The sequence below is a fragment of the Lynx canadensis genome, chromosome B2, assembly GCF_007474595.2.
Source record: "Lynx canadensis isolate LIC74 chromosome B2, mLynCan4.pri.v2, whole genome shotgun sequence".
Classification (NCBI taxonomy): domain Eukaryota; kingdom Metazoa; phylum Chordata; class Mammalia; order Carnivora; family Felidae; genus Lynx; species Lynx canadensis.
Genome location: NC_044307.1, coordinates 144,027,878 through 144,043,171, shown reverse-complemented (window position 1 = coordinate 144,043,171; position 15,294 = coordinate 144,027,878). Strand labels below are relative to the sequence as shown.

Sequence of the window (15,294 nt, the reverse complement as noted above, 5' to 3'; positions counted from 1 at the left end):
CTCATATGTAGAGGAGGAAATACTCAGGCAGGAAAGGGGAAAGGATTTTTTTAAACGGGATTTTTAAATCATTTGGGATGTAAAATCTTAGTTATTCCTTTTTTTGTAATGTTTTCTTTATTTTGAGAGGGAGAGAGAGGCAGAGAGAGAATCCCAAGCAGGCTCCATACTCACTGGGGAGCCCAATGCAGGGGTTGAACTCACCAACCATGAGATCATGACCTGAGCCCAAACCAAGAACTGGACGCTTAACTGACTGAGCCACCCAGGTGTCCCCAGTTATTCTGAAAACATGCGGGATATGTCCCCAGAGAGGCAACTAGTAGTTTTCACCAGGGTCTGGAAAGATTGTCTGTCTCCTTAGGTAGAAAGCACTCGGTCTGTGACTAGGTCACTGCTAACACTGCAGTATCCCCATCACTCCCACAGTCTAGCGGCATGCACTTCCATTGTTCTCGTTATGTAGTATACAGATTCTGTGGATACTGTGGATTCTGTGGATACTTCCAAAAGATGTTAATAAACAGTACCTTTGCTCCAAAAAGTCCCACACACATTTATCTAGTGAACAAGTACAAATTTAGCAACTTTAATCGGTGTTCTTGCAGACAAGTGAGGATAGGTATATGCATATATACATATATATATATATATACCAAAATTGAGAATTTACAAATATGATTTGGTACATTTGATCTAGTAGTGGGTAAGTCCATGGAATAAATCTGAAGTAGGATAGATTTCTTTTGGTGGTGTTTTTAGTAATTCAGTTCTACTGCATAGAGAGTGATCTGAAACTTAAATTTGACTAATTTTGGAAGAGTCCAATGAGAGAAAAGAAAGCATGTAGCAGTCCCTGAAGCAAGCGCATGTTTACTTATGCTGTTCCCTGGAGACGACATGTCTGAATTTTGTGCCTAAAAAGTGTGAAAACTGTACTCAATCAGTGGGCATCCCCTACTGTAGTTGCGTGTTTCTCTGGGATGTGCTATTACAAGGAAACCACATGGAGAAGCAAAGTTAACAGCAACATTGAACTGTGTGTAGTCCAGGCCAAAGAGGAGGACTGAGTTCCAGACTGAAGACGCCTGAAATGTCCGGTGTCCACCATGTGGCCTTGCTGGCACCCAGGGTCGGTGGGGCTTGGAACGCTCTCTGTCTGTTCCTGCTCTCAGCCCCTAGTGCAAGTTTAGCCCAGGGGGGCCGGACGGGGCAAGTTTCAGCACGATCATCCCATGGTTACCACTTCCCTGGAATGGACACCCCACACTCATACCAGCCCACATAGTAGTAGGGGGTTCCAAAACCAATGTTGCCGAAGCTGACTGGCTCCTGGCGATACTGGCGATAGTAGCCTAAAAGGGCAAAAGGAAAGAGAGGGAAAGAAAGTGCATCTGTGATATTGTGATTTATAATAAGAATTATATACTTGGTCTTTATCCCTGTTCCTGGCACACAGCTCCTAAAACTCTTGGATTCCCTAAGTGATAAGAGTGGTTAAGGTATCTGGACATTCATAACAAATGCCTTGGACCACTCCTGAGATTATGCTAATGAGTTTACTTTCAGAAAGCATCTATGGGCGGGGCTAGTCACCAGAGAGGACAACCATGTAATTAGAGGGTGTGACTTTTGGTCCCACCTCCTGGCCTCTGCGGAGGGGACAGGGGCTGGACATTGAGTTCAATCATGAAGGGCCAGTGATTTCTTAAATCATGCCTATGTAAGGAAGCCTCCACAAAAACACAAAAGCACGATGTTCTGAAAGCTCTGGGCTGGTGAACAGGTTCAGATGCTGGGAGGAGGGCACTCCCAGAGAGGGTGTTTACACTCTGTGTCCTTTCCCCACACTGTGCCTTATGTGTCTCTTCCACCTGTCTGCTCCCACCCACTGTACACTTTTATAATAAGCTGGTCGGTACCCTAGTAAGTAAAATGCTTCTCTGAGTCTTTTTTATTAAGTGTATTTATTTATTTTGAGAGACATTCATGAGTGGGGGAGGGGCAGAGAACGAGAGAGACAGAGAATCTCAAGTAGGCTCCACAGTGTCAGCGCAGAGCCTGACATGTGGCTCGATCCCACAAACCGTGAGATCATGACCTGAGCCAAAACCAAGAGTTGGACATTTAACTGACTGAGCCACCCAGGCACCCCTATTTTTTTTTAAGTTTATTTATTTATTTTGAGAGAGAGAGAGAGAATGTTTCTCTGAGTCTTGCAACTCTCAGCAAGATTCCCACCTGTCCTCACAGAATTTAGGGCCTCCTGACTTGCCTGGAACCTCAAGCTTCCAGGTTTAATTCTTGGAATCTGGGGTAGGCTTTTAGATCTTTCCAGTGAATCTCTCCAAGGAAAGAATACTATAGCATTTCTGAGCAGTTCTCCCATAAAGTTAAAGTGAGGCCCCAACCTGCTCAAAAGCGTTTGTGACAACTCCCCTTTGGCCCTGTTCATTCTTGCCAGCTGAAAGGTTACCCGCCATTCCACCAGTGAGCATACTAAGTAAGCAGCACCTCTATTCAGAACCAAAACCATGGCCACAGTTGCAGAAACACAGCGAACTATAAATAATGCATAGTAACCCTGGGGCAATGCAAGAGTCTGAAAAAATAAAGAAATGTGATATATTTTATAAACTGACTGTGATGGTTAATTTTATGTCAGTTGGGCAAGGCCATGGTACCCAGATATTTGGTCAAATATTTTAGATGTTTCTGTAAAAACATTTTTAGATGAGATTAACATTCAAATCATCAGACTTTGAGTAAAGCAGGTTATTCTAGAATGTGGGTGGGCCTCATCCAATCAATTGAAGGCCCTACTAGGAAAAGATTAACCTCCCCTGGAAAGGTGGGTATTCTGCCAGCAGACTGCCTTCAGACTCAAACTGCCACACGTACTCTTCCTTGGGTCTCCAGCCTAGTCTGCAGATTTTGGACTTGCCAGCCTGTACAATCATATGAGCCAACTCCTTAAGACACCTCTCCCTCAATCTCTCTCTGTCTCTCTTTCTGTTTCTCTCTTTCTTTCTGGTTCTGTTTCTTAGGAGAACTCTAATCACTTATTTTACTGTTGTGTGTATTTTACTCTATCTTAACTCTTTAAAAATGGGCAATTTGCATCCCAGCGTATTGTATCTTTTTTTTGTAAACTAAAACATGTTGCTGGAACATGTCATGTCTTGAAAATGCTAGATCACTAAGAGTTAAGGGCATAATGGAAACAGTGCTGTACCTCATTCAGTTGTTCTGTTTACTTTTTTGGCAGTTGAGGGAGTTGGTAGTGTATTGCAAGTTGTTAACCTTTAAGAGTGATATACTTTGTTCTCACTCTATAATGCCTAATGAAATAGTTGATACACTATCTTCTGAAGTGTATGATAAGCTATGGTTGGTTTGCATGTTCATTGACTCTTTCCTCCTTTGTACCCTTGTTTGTGCCATCCTCTGCCTGGAAGACTCTCCAATCTCTGCATGTCTAGGTCTTCTTATGACCCAGCTCAGACTCCGGCTCTTCTTCCCTGATAGCTTCAAGTGGCCTGCCTCCCTATTGTGCAGACTATAATCTGCACAATTACCTGACAATAGGACAATTATGTGATGTAACTCTTGTCATTATCTGTATTTTAAGTTGTTCCTTAAATTAGTTACCTTTCACTATTTGTTTACCTTTCCCAGTTACAGAGCAGGGAAGGATTTTTCTGAGAGTAGGGACAAGGTCTTATATTCCTTGGTATCCCTGCCTTTCCTAAGTTTACCCCAATTCTAGCACATGGTTGGAGTATTTTGTTGATTCCTTATTTTTATGATCCAAAAATGTTACCAACACCTGTCTTTAAATGGCAAACAAAAGGGAGAGTTCTGGTGATTTTCTCCTTACATTAGCCTTCCTCTCCCAGCCCCCAGGGTGGTATAATCAGGCCTTTGTTCTAATTACCTTGAATGGTGGGGAGAGCTTCTACGTAGGACTGAGGCCCTGTTCTTCCATCAAGGTGTGAATCCACAAACTGGCAGTGGTCTTCACCTCTTCCCCAGCTGTCCCCAATGTTGTAGAATGTATCTGCATGAGGGAATACAATGGGTCAGTGACTGGTCAAAAAATGTACAGCTTGGTTGAGAGTTCGCACAAGCTTTGGAGACCATTTGAACTGGGTACTTAAATTCTGTGTGTCATACTTTCCACATTGGAAAAATTATAATGGCACCAACCTCATAAGTGTTGTAAGGATTCAGCAAGCTTGTGTATGCTAAATACTTAACAAGTCCTCACTGAATGGAAACTATTAATATAATAGGCAGTTTCAGCTTTTAACTGGTAGGGCTTTTTACTCCTTGGTTCTTTAAAAAAAGGAATAGATGAAACTGTGATAGAGAATATATTATGAGATAATTACAAAAGGCATGAAGATCTGTAAAAAATAGAACCTATTTTCATACATAACTAGAAGTAGGGTGTGTGTCTGAGTCATAAGCTGCTGTCCGTGGTACTGAACCACAGCTGCACAGTAGGGCAGTTGTTTCAGTCAACCCTGGGATACTGGAGTGGCTGTGTAATCTCTCCCAGGAATTCTGATGCAGGGCACGGAAAGCACAATGGTGGGTGAGAAAAGAAAGAGCACAGATAAACAAATAGACAGTGGCTGTTAGGAGAGGTACACACACTGAGAAACTGCCAGAGTGGAGAATGGTACGGAAGACTTTGTTTTGACATTGTCTTTAAATGATCACCACTAGCATGAAAAACAAAAACAAAAACAAAATGACCTACGAAAAAAATCTATAGCAGCTGAATAAAGGTTTTAAAAATGTATGTACTAAAATCTTAAAGGTGTGCAAGTTTTAAAATAAAAAAACCCAAATTTGTATAGGTGGATGGGTCAAAGCCAGCTGGGTAGAAATGGCATTTTGAAATAGTAGCTCAAGATACTCATGAAATTCTTTGTTTTAATGCCTTACCATAATGAAAACAATGCAATTTTTATTCAGACACAGAAAAAAATAATACTTCTGATGTATGCTTCACCGTCTACAGTTTTTCTTCACAACGGTGTGGCAATGGCAAGGACTAGAGTGGGCAGAACTGTTCTTCAATACTTCTGGCTTACGCTCATACTATTATTATTGAATTAATGGCAACGAAAATTGGACTTCATATATCTACCAGAATTTTGGACCTCATTTCTAAAATGCAGTGGATTTAAAAAAGACAGAAAACAAAAACGAGTAACTCCAAAATAGAGCCTAAATATCCAAATTGTGTTGAGCCAGAGTGAGATATAATGGGTCCACACTTCAAATACATTCTGATGCACCTGCTATGTCAATTTAGTACCTGGTAAAATAAAAAATTTCCATTTCCATACCTTCCCACACCACACCATTCTCAAAGACCTACCTTTCAGGTTGTCACTGAGGTAGATCTTATACCGCAGTGAATTACAAAGAACAACTCCCACAAATTTTCTATACCACGTCCGCTTCACATACTGCCGGCCGTGGCAGTCCGTGTAGCTGGGGTCATGTTTGAAAGCAAATGGGATCCAGATGGGCTCACCACCTTGATAATACAAAACATAATCTCTAAGTCATGGCACTCCACAACATTTATTGTCACACAAAGTATCAGAAAATCTGGCTTGTTCACTGGCCTTTCCCCTCCTCTCAGGGCTTTTCTCACCTCCTCAGTGGGCACCCTTTTCCTCATTCCCCTTCTTTCTTGGCACTGAAGTACAATTGAGGAGTTCCTCTTACCTGAACATATTTCAAGTACTGTATTTGCATTTCTATAAGGGATTCTTGAAGTAAGAAAAGGCCTTTAAGCCTCAAGGCAAATAAGATATAATGGCATATTTGATCTTTTTGGACATGCCATGCTACCTCTCCACTCCGAAAGTCTCTCAGCATAGGCTCCTACTGTTCCTGTCACTCATAAGACCTGTCTTGAACTTGAGCAATAGGGCTTTCACAGCTGGTTTGAAACACCAAGTAAAAGATGCGTTGTACACTTAATCCATTTTTCTTTCTTTTCAGCAATTTAAAATATTGAAAGGGAATATAAATATAGTTATCTATTTCATTGATATTGGCCACTCCATAATGGTTTTCTTTTATAGATATTAGCCGCTAGGGTCCTATAAAAAAAAAAATTCTCAGATCATTCTTTTCCCTAGATCAGGATGAAGAGTACAAGGAAACCACAGAAGTTGTCAAAAATCATAAAAATGCAAAAATGGTCAGGGAGCCTGGGTGGCTCAGGGGATTAAGCTTCCGACTTCAGCTCAGGTCATGATCTCATGGTTCCTGGGTTCGAGCACTACGTCCAGCTCTGTGCTGACAGCTTGGAGACTGCCCCTCTTCCACTCACACCCTCTCTCTCAAAAATACATTAAAAAAATGCAAAAATGGTCTAGCATTTCTACTGGTGAGTAATCATAGCAATCTCATATTCAGTATTCAACATGATTACTAGAATGTCAGGTTCATTATTTAAGTCAAGAAGAGAAACTTACCGGGTGGCCTCACAACAAGCAGAGGATTGTCTGTAGAGTGAAAAAAAAAATAATTGACTTCACTATCATATTTCACAACCATGCAATTGTTGAAATGTTTATTGTAACTGAGAGTGCTAACTGAAGAACTCCCTGGAATAGATACAATATATTTTATTTGAGAGACGCCAATGTTTTCCTTAGTTTTTATTTTCTAAGCATTTCCTTCTGAGAAATATTCTTTTTCTTTTTTTATATATTAAATATGATTTATTGTCAAATTGGTTTCCATACAAAACCCAGTGCTCATCCCAACAAGTCCCTTCCTCCCTGCCCACCACCTATATTCTTTTCTAATTAAATTGCCTTATTATTTACATAGAAGTTGTGGGACAATATAGTTAAGATTTTGATTCGGGTACTACAAAAGAATTCAATATTTGTCATTTTTAAAAGATGTGTCTATCTTGACAAAAAAGTTTGGTTTCTTAAAAAGGTAAACATATACCCACTATCTGATCTATCCACCCCATTCTTTAGTATTTATCCAAGAGACATGTCCATGCAAATACTTGTCCATGCAAACACTTTGCACTTGTCCATGCAAACACTTGTACATGAATGTTCATAGCAGTTGTGTTTGTAATAGCCAGAAAGTAGAAGCCAACTCAAATGTCTATGAACAGGTGAACGGGTAAGTTATGGCACAGCCATATGATGGAATATTGCTAAGTAATAAAAGAGAATGAACTATTGATATATACAATATGGATGGATGGATCTCAAAATGATTTTGCTGAGTGAAAGAAGCCAGACAAAAGAGTTCACACTGTATGATTTCATTTGTATACAATTCTAGAAAGTGTAAATAATCTAGAGAGACGGAAAGCAGAGGAGTGGTTGCCTGGAAACAGGAGAAGATGGGCGCATGGCGGGGACAGGGGAGCTGGGTTGCACAGCAGCAGTGAGCACGTTGGGGTGACAGTGATATTCACTAGTGTGATTGTGGTGATGGCTTCAAGGGTGTAAACACTTTAAAAGCTACTGAGTTGTACACCGTGTGTGTGTGCGGCTTACTGTATGCCACTTGCACCTCAACAAAGTGGTACTTAAAATCTCTGTATCTTAGCCCAAAAAATGCCACTTAAGAAAATACGGAACTAGCTTTTTAAGGAATGCTGCTTTAGAAAAAATTCATTTTTGTGGTGCCTGGGTGGTTCAGTCGGTTAAGGGTCCGACTTTGGCTCAGGTCATGTTCTCCCAGTTCGCAAGTTCGAGCCCCGTGTTGGGCTCTGCTCTTACAGCTCAGAGTCTGGAGCCTGGTTCAGATTCTGTGTCTCCCCCTCTCTCTGCCCCTCCCCACTTGTGCGAGCATGCATGCACGTGCTCTCTCTCTCTCAAATGAACACAAATAAACCTTAAAAAAGAGTTACTTAAAAAGAAATAGTTCATTTTTATAAAATGCCACAGGCTAGGTAAACATGGGCCATTCATTTTTTTTTTTTAATGATCATAAAGAAAAATTGCCCTTTCAGGGTAAATATCCTGTGAGTTTCAACACATGCATTTGTTCTTGGAACCCCAACAAGCAGGATACAGAATATTTCCATTACCCAAATCTCCCTTGAGCTACCCCTTTGTACAGATCTTTCATTCACTCTCACAGAACAGGGACCTACCATTAGCTGTAAGTGTGAATGCCTGTTTTGCTCTCCTGCTCTTAAGTTTCAACAGTCTGCTGAAAAAAATGTCAAATACTCCAGGGCAGGGTGGAGGGGAACATACGGAACAACAGCACAGCACAAACAACAACCAAAGCTTGCCCCTGTGGTGCAGCCTACGTTACACGTACACGTTTGCTTCACGGATTTTTATGTTCGGCAAGTGCCAGAATTCAATTACTTGACAATGTTCCTGTTGTCAAGTAACCACTTTCAGCGGGGCTGTGCAAAGGGAAGGAGAAGCTTGAACAAACTCACTGAACAAGCAAAGATGCCCAGGGCAAATAATTGTCAAATTGCAAGTAATTATCAAATTGTCAAATGGCATACGTAAGGATCTCCTCGGAGCTGACTGTAAAAGACAGTCTTCTTCAGAGGTGTGGGGGGGCCAACGCTCACTCTTTGGAAGCCACAACGGTTAGGGTGGGGGCACGGCAGGACTTTTCTTAGGAGGGGGAGTAGCAGAGAGCTATCTCTTTTAAACTGTATGGCAGTCTCAGAAATTACATTTCTGTTCTCAGACTTGGGGCCAGAATTTCTTGATAGCTTTCTAGATTTGAATTATTTTTTTCTATACACTTTTATCATGTTAATTCTGATCGTCACCAAAGGTCCACACTCTTTTTAGGAAATGTAGCCATGAACTAGACACGTTCCCTTCTTTACCAAATTAACCCTTGGAAATGATTTTCTCTCTTTCTTAATTATTAATGAGGAACACACTTCTTAAATGAAACTAGTAAAAACGCTTTTGAGGTCCTTTGCCAGCATTTCTAGTATGAAGCGTATTCCCATGAAAGATTTTATCTTTTCTACTTACTGTGATGCAGATTTCAAATCATCATGCTTAAAAATAGCTTCCAATGACAAATGTCCTGGGATCGAACTACGTGTGGGAAATAATCTAACCAAAGAGAGGCCAGGGCAATTTTAGCGCACAGCCAGTTCACATGGGCTTCTGAAGGTGACCTGGTTCGTTCGGAGTCATAGGTAACAGCTCCCAGCATAGTTTCCCATGTGGAAAGGCTGCTAACACAGGACTGTGGCCGTGGCCAGTTTGTGCACACTGCTGTGGACCATGACCACAAGAGCACCTTATGGGAGGGCCAGAGAGCTCTGTACACCAGCATGCCCCAGTGCACCAACATCCTCTGAGTGACACTGCTTGTAAGACTGGCTGCTATTCTAATTAAACTCTCCGTATGAAGTAAAGACATCTTTGTCTCCTGGCAAAAGAAGCATCTTGAAGACCTAACTAATTGGAAGAAGCAACCGCCTCTCTGGCCACATGACATCGATGTTCTTCAGCTGTTTGTAATAAAAAAATTAGCTCTGTAACTAAATCTTCTACAGAGAGATTCAAACTTATCTTTCCCACATGGTTGAAAACTAGATTTTTCCCTTTCATTGGAATTTGACCTTTCCACTTTCCAGGCAGTTCCCAATGACGATTACTCTTAATTTTATTATCCAGATTTTAGCACAGCAGAAAGAAAACGATGTTTATTTTATGAAGTGATATCCAATATGAACTCATTAAATAGAAAAGATTGTACTTCTTCAGTTTTTATTCCATTGTAGTCATGATTCCAAGTGATTTGTCTTTGAGAAAAGGAGAAGAATGAGAATATGAAGTTGCAGATACCTGATTCTGTAACAAATGAGACCGAAGGGCTGATGGGTCCATAGCCATGTGGATTTTTGGCTTGAACTTTAAAATAGTACCTGAAATTGGAAGAAAACATTTTTTGAAAGAGAAGCTTCTTTAATTTCTGTGTAATAAGACAGATTCCCCAACTATTAAGCATTTGCTCTGTGGAAGGGCTTGACTGTAATTTTTTTTTCTTTTTGAGAAAGAGAGAGAGAGAGAGAGAGCAGGGGGAGGTACAGAGAGAGGGAGAGAGACAGCTCAGCGTGGAGACCTATGTGGGGTTCAATCCCACAACCATGAGATCATGATCTGAGCCAAAATCAAGAGTTGGACGCTTAACCAACTGAGCCACCCAGATGTCCTGAGTATTTTTTTTAAGTTTATTTATTTATTTTGAGAGAGAGAGAGAGAGAGAGAGAGCAAGTAAGAGAGGGGCAGAGAGAGAGAGAGAGAGAGAGAGGGAGACAGAATTCCAAGCAGGCTTCACACTGTCAGCACAGAGCCTGACATGGGGCTCAAATTCACAAACTGTGAAATCGTGGCCTAAGCCGAAACCAAGAGTCAGACGCTTAACCAACCAAGCCACCTAGCGCCCTGGAGTGTTACTTAATACATCACTGATATTCATATTTTTCCTGAACTTTCTCATTTTCTAGTAACTTTTCAAAATAATACAATTAACAGCATAGACTAATGTAGCTGATGGCAGCAGAAGGAGCAAATCGGGCAAATAAGCCACTTAGAGAGTGTGTGTTCCTTAAGGCATCAAGGCTACATGGTCCCACACAGGCTCATCCCTGGATGGACACCCCTCTTGCCCTGCTCTTGCCCCACTTGAGTTCCACAGCTTGAGAAGGAGAAGCTAGAGCAGCAAGACACTTACAGAGCAGAATTCAAATGTAACCTAATTCTTATCACTGGTCTCTGTGGAAAAGCAGGATGTTTGACCCAGTAACGATGCAACTCACTGTGGGCAGGGAGAAGTCAGCCAGTCCCGAGGTTGGCCTCCTCAGTGGAACTAACCTGACAATGATGTTTTGGGCATGGACAAGTACTATGGTTGGCTCTGGAGCTTTAAAAGTCACTGAGTTTCAAGCTTCTGTGCCTCAAGGAAAGAGAAGCAAGTCCAAGAAGGGGAAGAGGCCTGGAGAGGTTCTGCTGTGGATTAATCTTTGTCTTGGAACAGAGAATGGGCTTGTTCATCTAGCGGGAAACTGACAGGCCAAGCAGGTTGGGAGTCCCTAGACATCTTGGTTTGTGCTCTTAGGAGCTGCAGGACAAGAAGTGGTGGTTACAAACTACCAGAGTCCAACGCCACAACTGTGACCCACTAAATCTACTGTTAATCTTCGTGGCTTCTCTACCTCTGGAACACCAGACACTACCTGTGCTCCTGTGGTCCTCAGCTACTTACAGGTGAAGAAGGAAGTAATAGACCCCTGTAAGTGGTGGTTCTGCCATTTCCAAGAGTTCATAACAAGCCTTTGCCTATGGTCAGTCGTGGCACACAGGTTATATGCATTAATTAAAGTGTGCTAAATTTTCAAGAGGTGAATTATTTATTCAGATTGCAAATTCATACTTCTGTTACATCACTGTCCCAGTGCCAAGCCCTCGGACCTTCTGAGATCACCAAGGGAGTCTTGGGCCTCACAGTTACACAGAGATATTTGACATTGGGCTTGATTAAACAGCAAAGAAAAGCTCATTTGGGAAATCTGGTCTTCTTTTAAGCCTTTCAAGAAAGTCACTCACATCTCATTTAGAAGAGAATCCTTTTTAAATTTCATTTAAAAAAAAGATATGCACAATTAAGAACATATGAGTTTCCAAATCTCAATTCACTCAGCAGTCTGTGTTTTCCCAATTATGCATACTTTTATTCAGTGGTTATGGAGTTATTTAAGGCAAAATTCTGCAGGCAGTGGGTTTGGCATACGTCAATGATACTGGTCAAACTTACAGATACTTTCTTTCCTTAAAAAGGGAAATCAAAACCTAAGGAATGACACATACTCAGAGGCTCCATGAGACATTTCCGCTGAATATTTCTTAAGCCATCGCTGCAGTGGTCCTGATACCAGTCCCCAGGGTCCACCGAGGGAAGCACAGCTCTACAATTGTGGAGATGGCACAGGACGCCAGACTCGTAAGATTGCGTCACTGTATCAATTCTGTCTCACCACTGAAACCTAAGTGTTCCCCTCATCCACCTTCTCTGTCCACGCAGTTACTCTGTCCTCCAACAAAGCCCTCACGGCCCAATTCCAAGGACATATTTCCATTTGAACCTCACCTAATGTGTCAAAGCAAATTTAAATACACTAAGCTGAAAAACATGAAATTATGAAAAAAAAAGTAAGGTTCCTACTTTCAAAACCACATTAAACTTCTTCTAGAAACTAAAATATATATATTTCAAACACTGAATAGTCTCTGACTCACCCAAGTAACAAGAGCAATCCAACTTTGCCTTCTTATATAAGTTCTTGGCACCTTCTCTTGAATAGCTCCCCAGCCTAAGTCTTTGTGCTTTAAGTATAAATGAAACATGCAGACTCTAGAAAGTGATCTGGGACCAAGATGGGTGAACAAGGTGTGCAATGTCCATGTAAATTCAAGTACAAGATTCAGTTATAAACAGCCAAAGCTTAGTTCTTTACACAGTGGCTCGTCTAGAGGGGATTTCCTATGTCTCCCACAGGGACTCAGGTGGGATCTGGAGAAGCCCTGAGGATAGTGCTGACAACAGGGACATGCAGCCTCCATGGAATAAAGATGAGGACCACTAATGTGGATCCACCAGAGACATTTTGTATCAGCGTAACACAGGGAGAAGATGGGCATCCCTACATCAGGCTGTTCACGGGGGTTTTGAGGAAATCTGCGTAGAGGAGCCATGTGTGCTCTGTGCCTTGGCCAGCACTCTCCATCAGAAGAAGGAACAGGGGTGCCTGGGTGGCTCAGTTGGTTAAATGTCCAACTCTTGGTCTCAGCTCAGGTCATGACCTCACGATTTGTAGGTTCAAGCCCCATGTTGGGCTCTGTGTTGACACTGTGGATCCTGCTTGAGATTCTCTCCCCTACCCTGCCTCTCCCCTGCTTGTGTGCTCTCTCTATAAATAAATACATAAACTTAGAAGAAGAAGAAGAAGAAGAAGAAGAAGAAGAAGAAGAAGAAGAAAAGGAGGAGGAGGGAGAGGAGGGGAGGAAGGAGAAGAAGAAGAGGAGGAGGAGGAGAAGGGAGGAGGAGGAGGAGGAAGAGGAAGAAGAGGAGGAGGAAGAGGAAGAGGAGGAGGAAGGAAGGAAGGAAGGAAGGAAGGAAGGAAGGAAGGAAGGAAGAATTGAGCAGGCATCCTAGAGAGAAGGCTACAGTAGCAGCTGCTATTTCCAGCCTGTCCATCAGGGCACTGACTGTGGGTGGAGGGTAAAACAGGAGCCTCAAGGGACTCCCAAGACCCTCTGGGACCAGCCTGTCCAGACTCCTCTCTTCCTCCTCTGCCACCACACTGGCCTCCTTTCCTTTCTAGAACATACCATGCTTTTGGATGTCCTTTCTGCCTGGCCTCGCCCCATCCACATTCTCCAGATTAACTGCTGCTTACTACTACCCCAAGGAAGCCCACTTGACTGCCCCCCTGACAAGTTCAGGAAAAAAGTCCCCTATTATACTCTGCCTCAGGACACTGACTTGTGAAATTTTATTATTTATATTATTGCTGAAGAACTGTGAGCTCCATGAAGACAAGGCCACGGTGTAGTTTACAGTCTGCCTCCCCCACCCTAATCCACCCCCTCGACCCCCAACCGATCCCACCCCCTTTCTCAGTGCATAGTCTGGTGCCTGGCACAGAGAAAATACTAAATACATATTTAAGGAATCATGAGCCCTCATGCAGACCTGTTGGAAGAATGAATATACCTTCCTCCTGCATAACCATCTCCTGACATTATCCAAAACTCAAGATCAGCCTAGCAGCAAAAGTTGTAGAAAGAACATTGGCCATGGGGTGGGGATTCAGGAGACTGGGATTCAAGTTCTACCACAGAAGCTATGAGGAAGAACCTCTCTCACACCTCTTTCAGCCTTGTGACACTGAGACTGTTCTGGAAAAGCACTGTCACTCACACAAACACAAAAATTGGATATTGACTCCATTGTCTTAAATTTGTTGTTTTTGTTTGCTTTAATTAATCAGTTTTTCATAATTACTAGGGAAAAATAAAGAAAAGTGCTTTTCTCTGGTTCCTGCTTTGCTCCTTGCTTTTTATTCAAATCCTGAAGCCCATAATAGTTTGTGAACACTTAACTCAGGTAAGTCCACATGGCAGTTCCAAGCCCCCGAAGAAGGTTCTCAGCTAGTTCACAAGTGTCTCAGTACCCATGGCTATTGCCTAGTTTCTAGCCCTTTGGCACATTTCTGTTTAAGAAAAGTATTTTGTTTCAACCTTCTCTGTGTTCCTCTGATTGTACAGAAAATGAGAGACCTCAGGTCCACAGACATGTCATTTAGAGCTCTTTACTCCATAAATATAGGGCTTGATGTGACACTGATGTGCTGGAGTCATTTGTATGGGCTTGAGAAAGCCAATCATTAAATATTCAAGAATCATGCAGGCCCACTGGTAGCCTGGAATTGGACATGGCAGGAGTATTCACACTACAGAAATTGGTAAACACCATTAATCAGGGATTTTTCTCCCCAGAGAGCTGGTTTACATACACACCATACTTGACCATCATGTTCTTGGTGCTTTGTCCATTTTCATCCACCAGAAAAGCTTTTCTGATGATCATTACTATCAAAACCAGATAGTATACAAGAGGAAATGCACACTCACCCTCTTGTTGCCTTGGGAATAAGTTTTGTAGCTCTCATACTGACAGCCAGAAACTCTGGTTCCCGGATGGCCCTCTGGCCAACCAGTCACTGTCCAGTTTCAGAAGATGCACTTGTAACCTTTATTAATGTGTAAAATGCATCTTTCTAAATGGTCTGATCTTCTACATCACAGAGTCTGAGTACCAGTTAACTAATATGTTTAGTAATTGCTGCCCCATTGATGTCACATATGAAGGCTGTGCTGCCTAAAGCCACCGCATGATTGACTGCATATGGATCCATTCCCCTTCAACACACAGAGCCACCTTTCTTTCCCCAAGGGTAAGTAGTGTCTAGTCTCTGGAAAACTGGTAATAAAACAGAAACATGATAGACTAACAATCACAATAGAATAATTTCTTCTAATAAAATACATGACATACAGTGAGCATCCCTGGAAACTCTATGAGAAGTAAATAGAGACTGCAACAGAAATCATAAAACCTATTCATCGATCTTTTCATTTTCAACCTGAGGATATCTGTGACCACACATACAGGTCTCTCTCTCTCTTTAAAAAAATTTGTTTTGAGAGAGAGAGAGCCTATGCA

At 42.0% G+C, this 15,294-nt stretch overlaps 1 protein-coding gene across 1 annotated transcript in view; it reads right to left on the bottom strand.

Annotated features, from left to right (window-relative positions):
- Positions 1-562: 562 nt before the first annotated feature.
- Positions 563-15,294, bottom strand: part of FNDC1 (fibronectin type III domain containing 1) — an 80,280-nt gene continuing 65,548 nt past the window's right edge. Inside the window, exons 18-22 of the mRNA XM_032593271.1 lie at positions 9,855-9,934; positions 6,510-6,539; positions 5,396-5,557; positions 3,938-4,060; positions 563-1,355 (exon numbers count right to left, since the gene is read on the bottom strand). Coding sequence (XP_032449162.1) covers positions 1,240-1,355; positions 3,938-4,060; positions 5,396-5,557; positions 6,510-6,539; positions 9,855-9,934 — 511 coding nt within the window. The 3' untranslated portion in view covers positions 563-1,239. The remainder of the gene's footprint in view (positions 1,356-3,937; positions 4,061-5,395; positions 5,558-6,509; positions 6,540-9,854; positions 9,935-15,294) is intronic.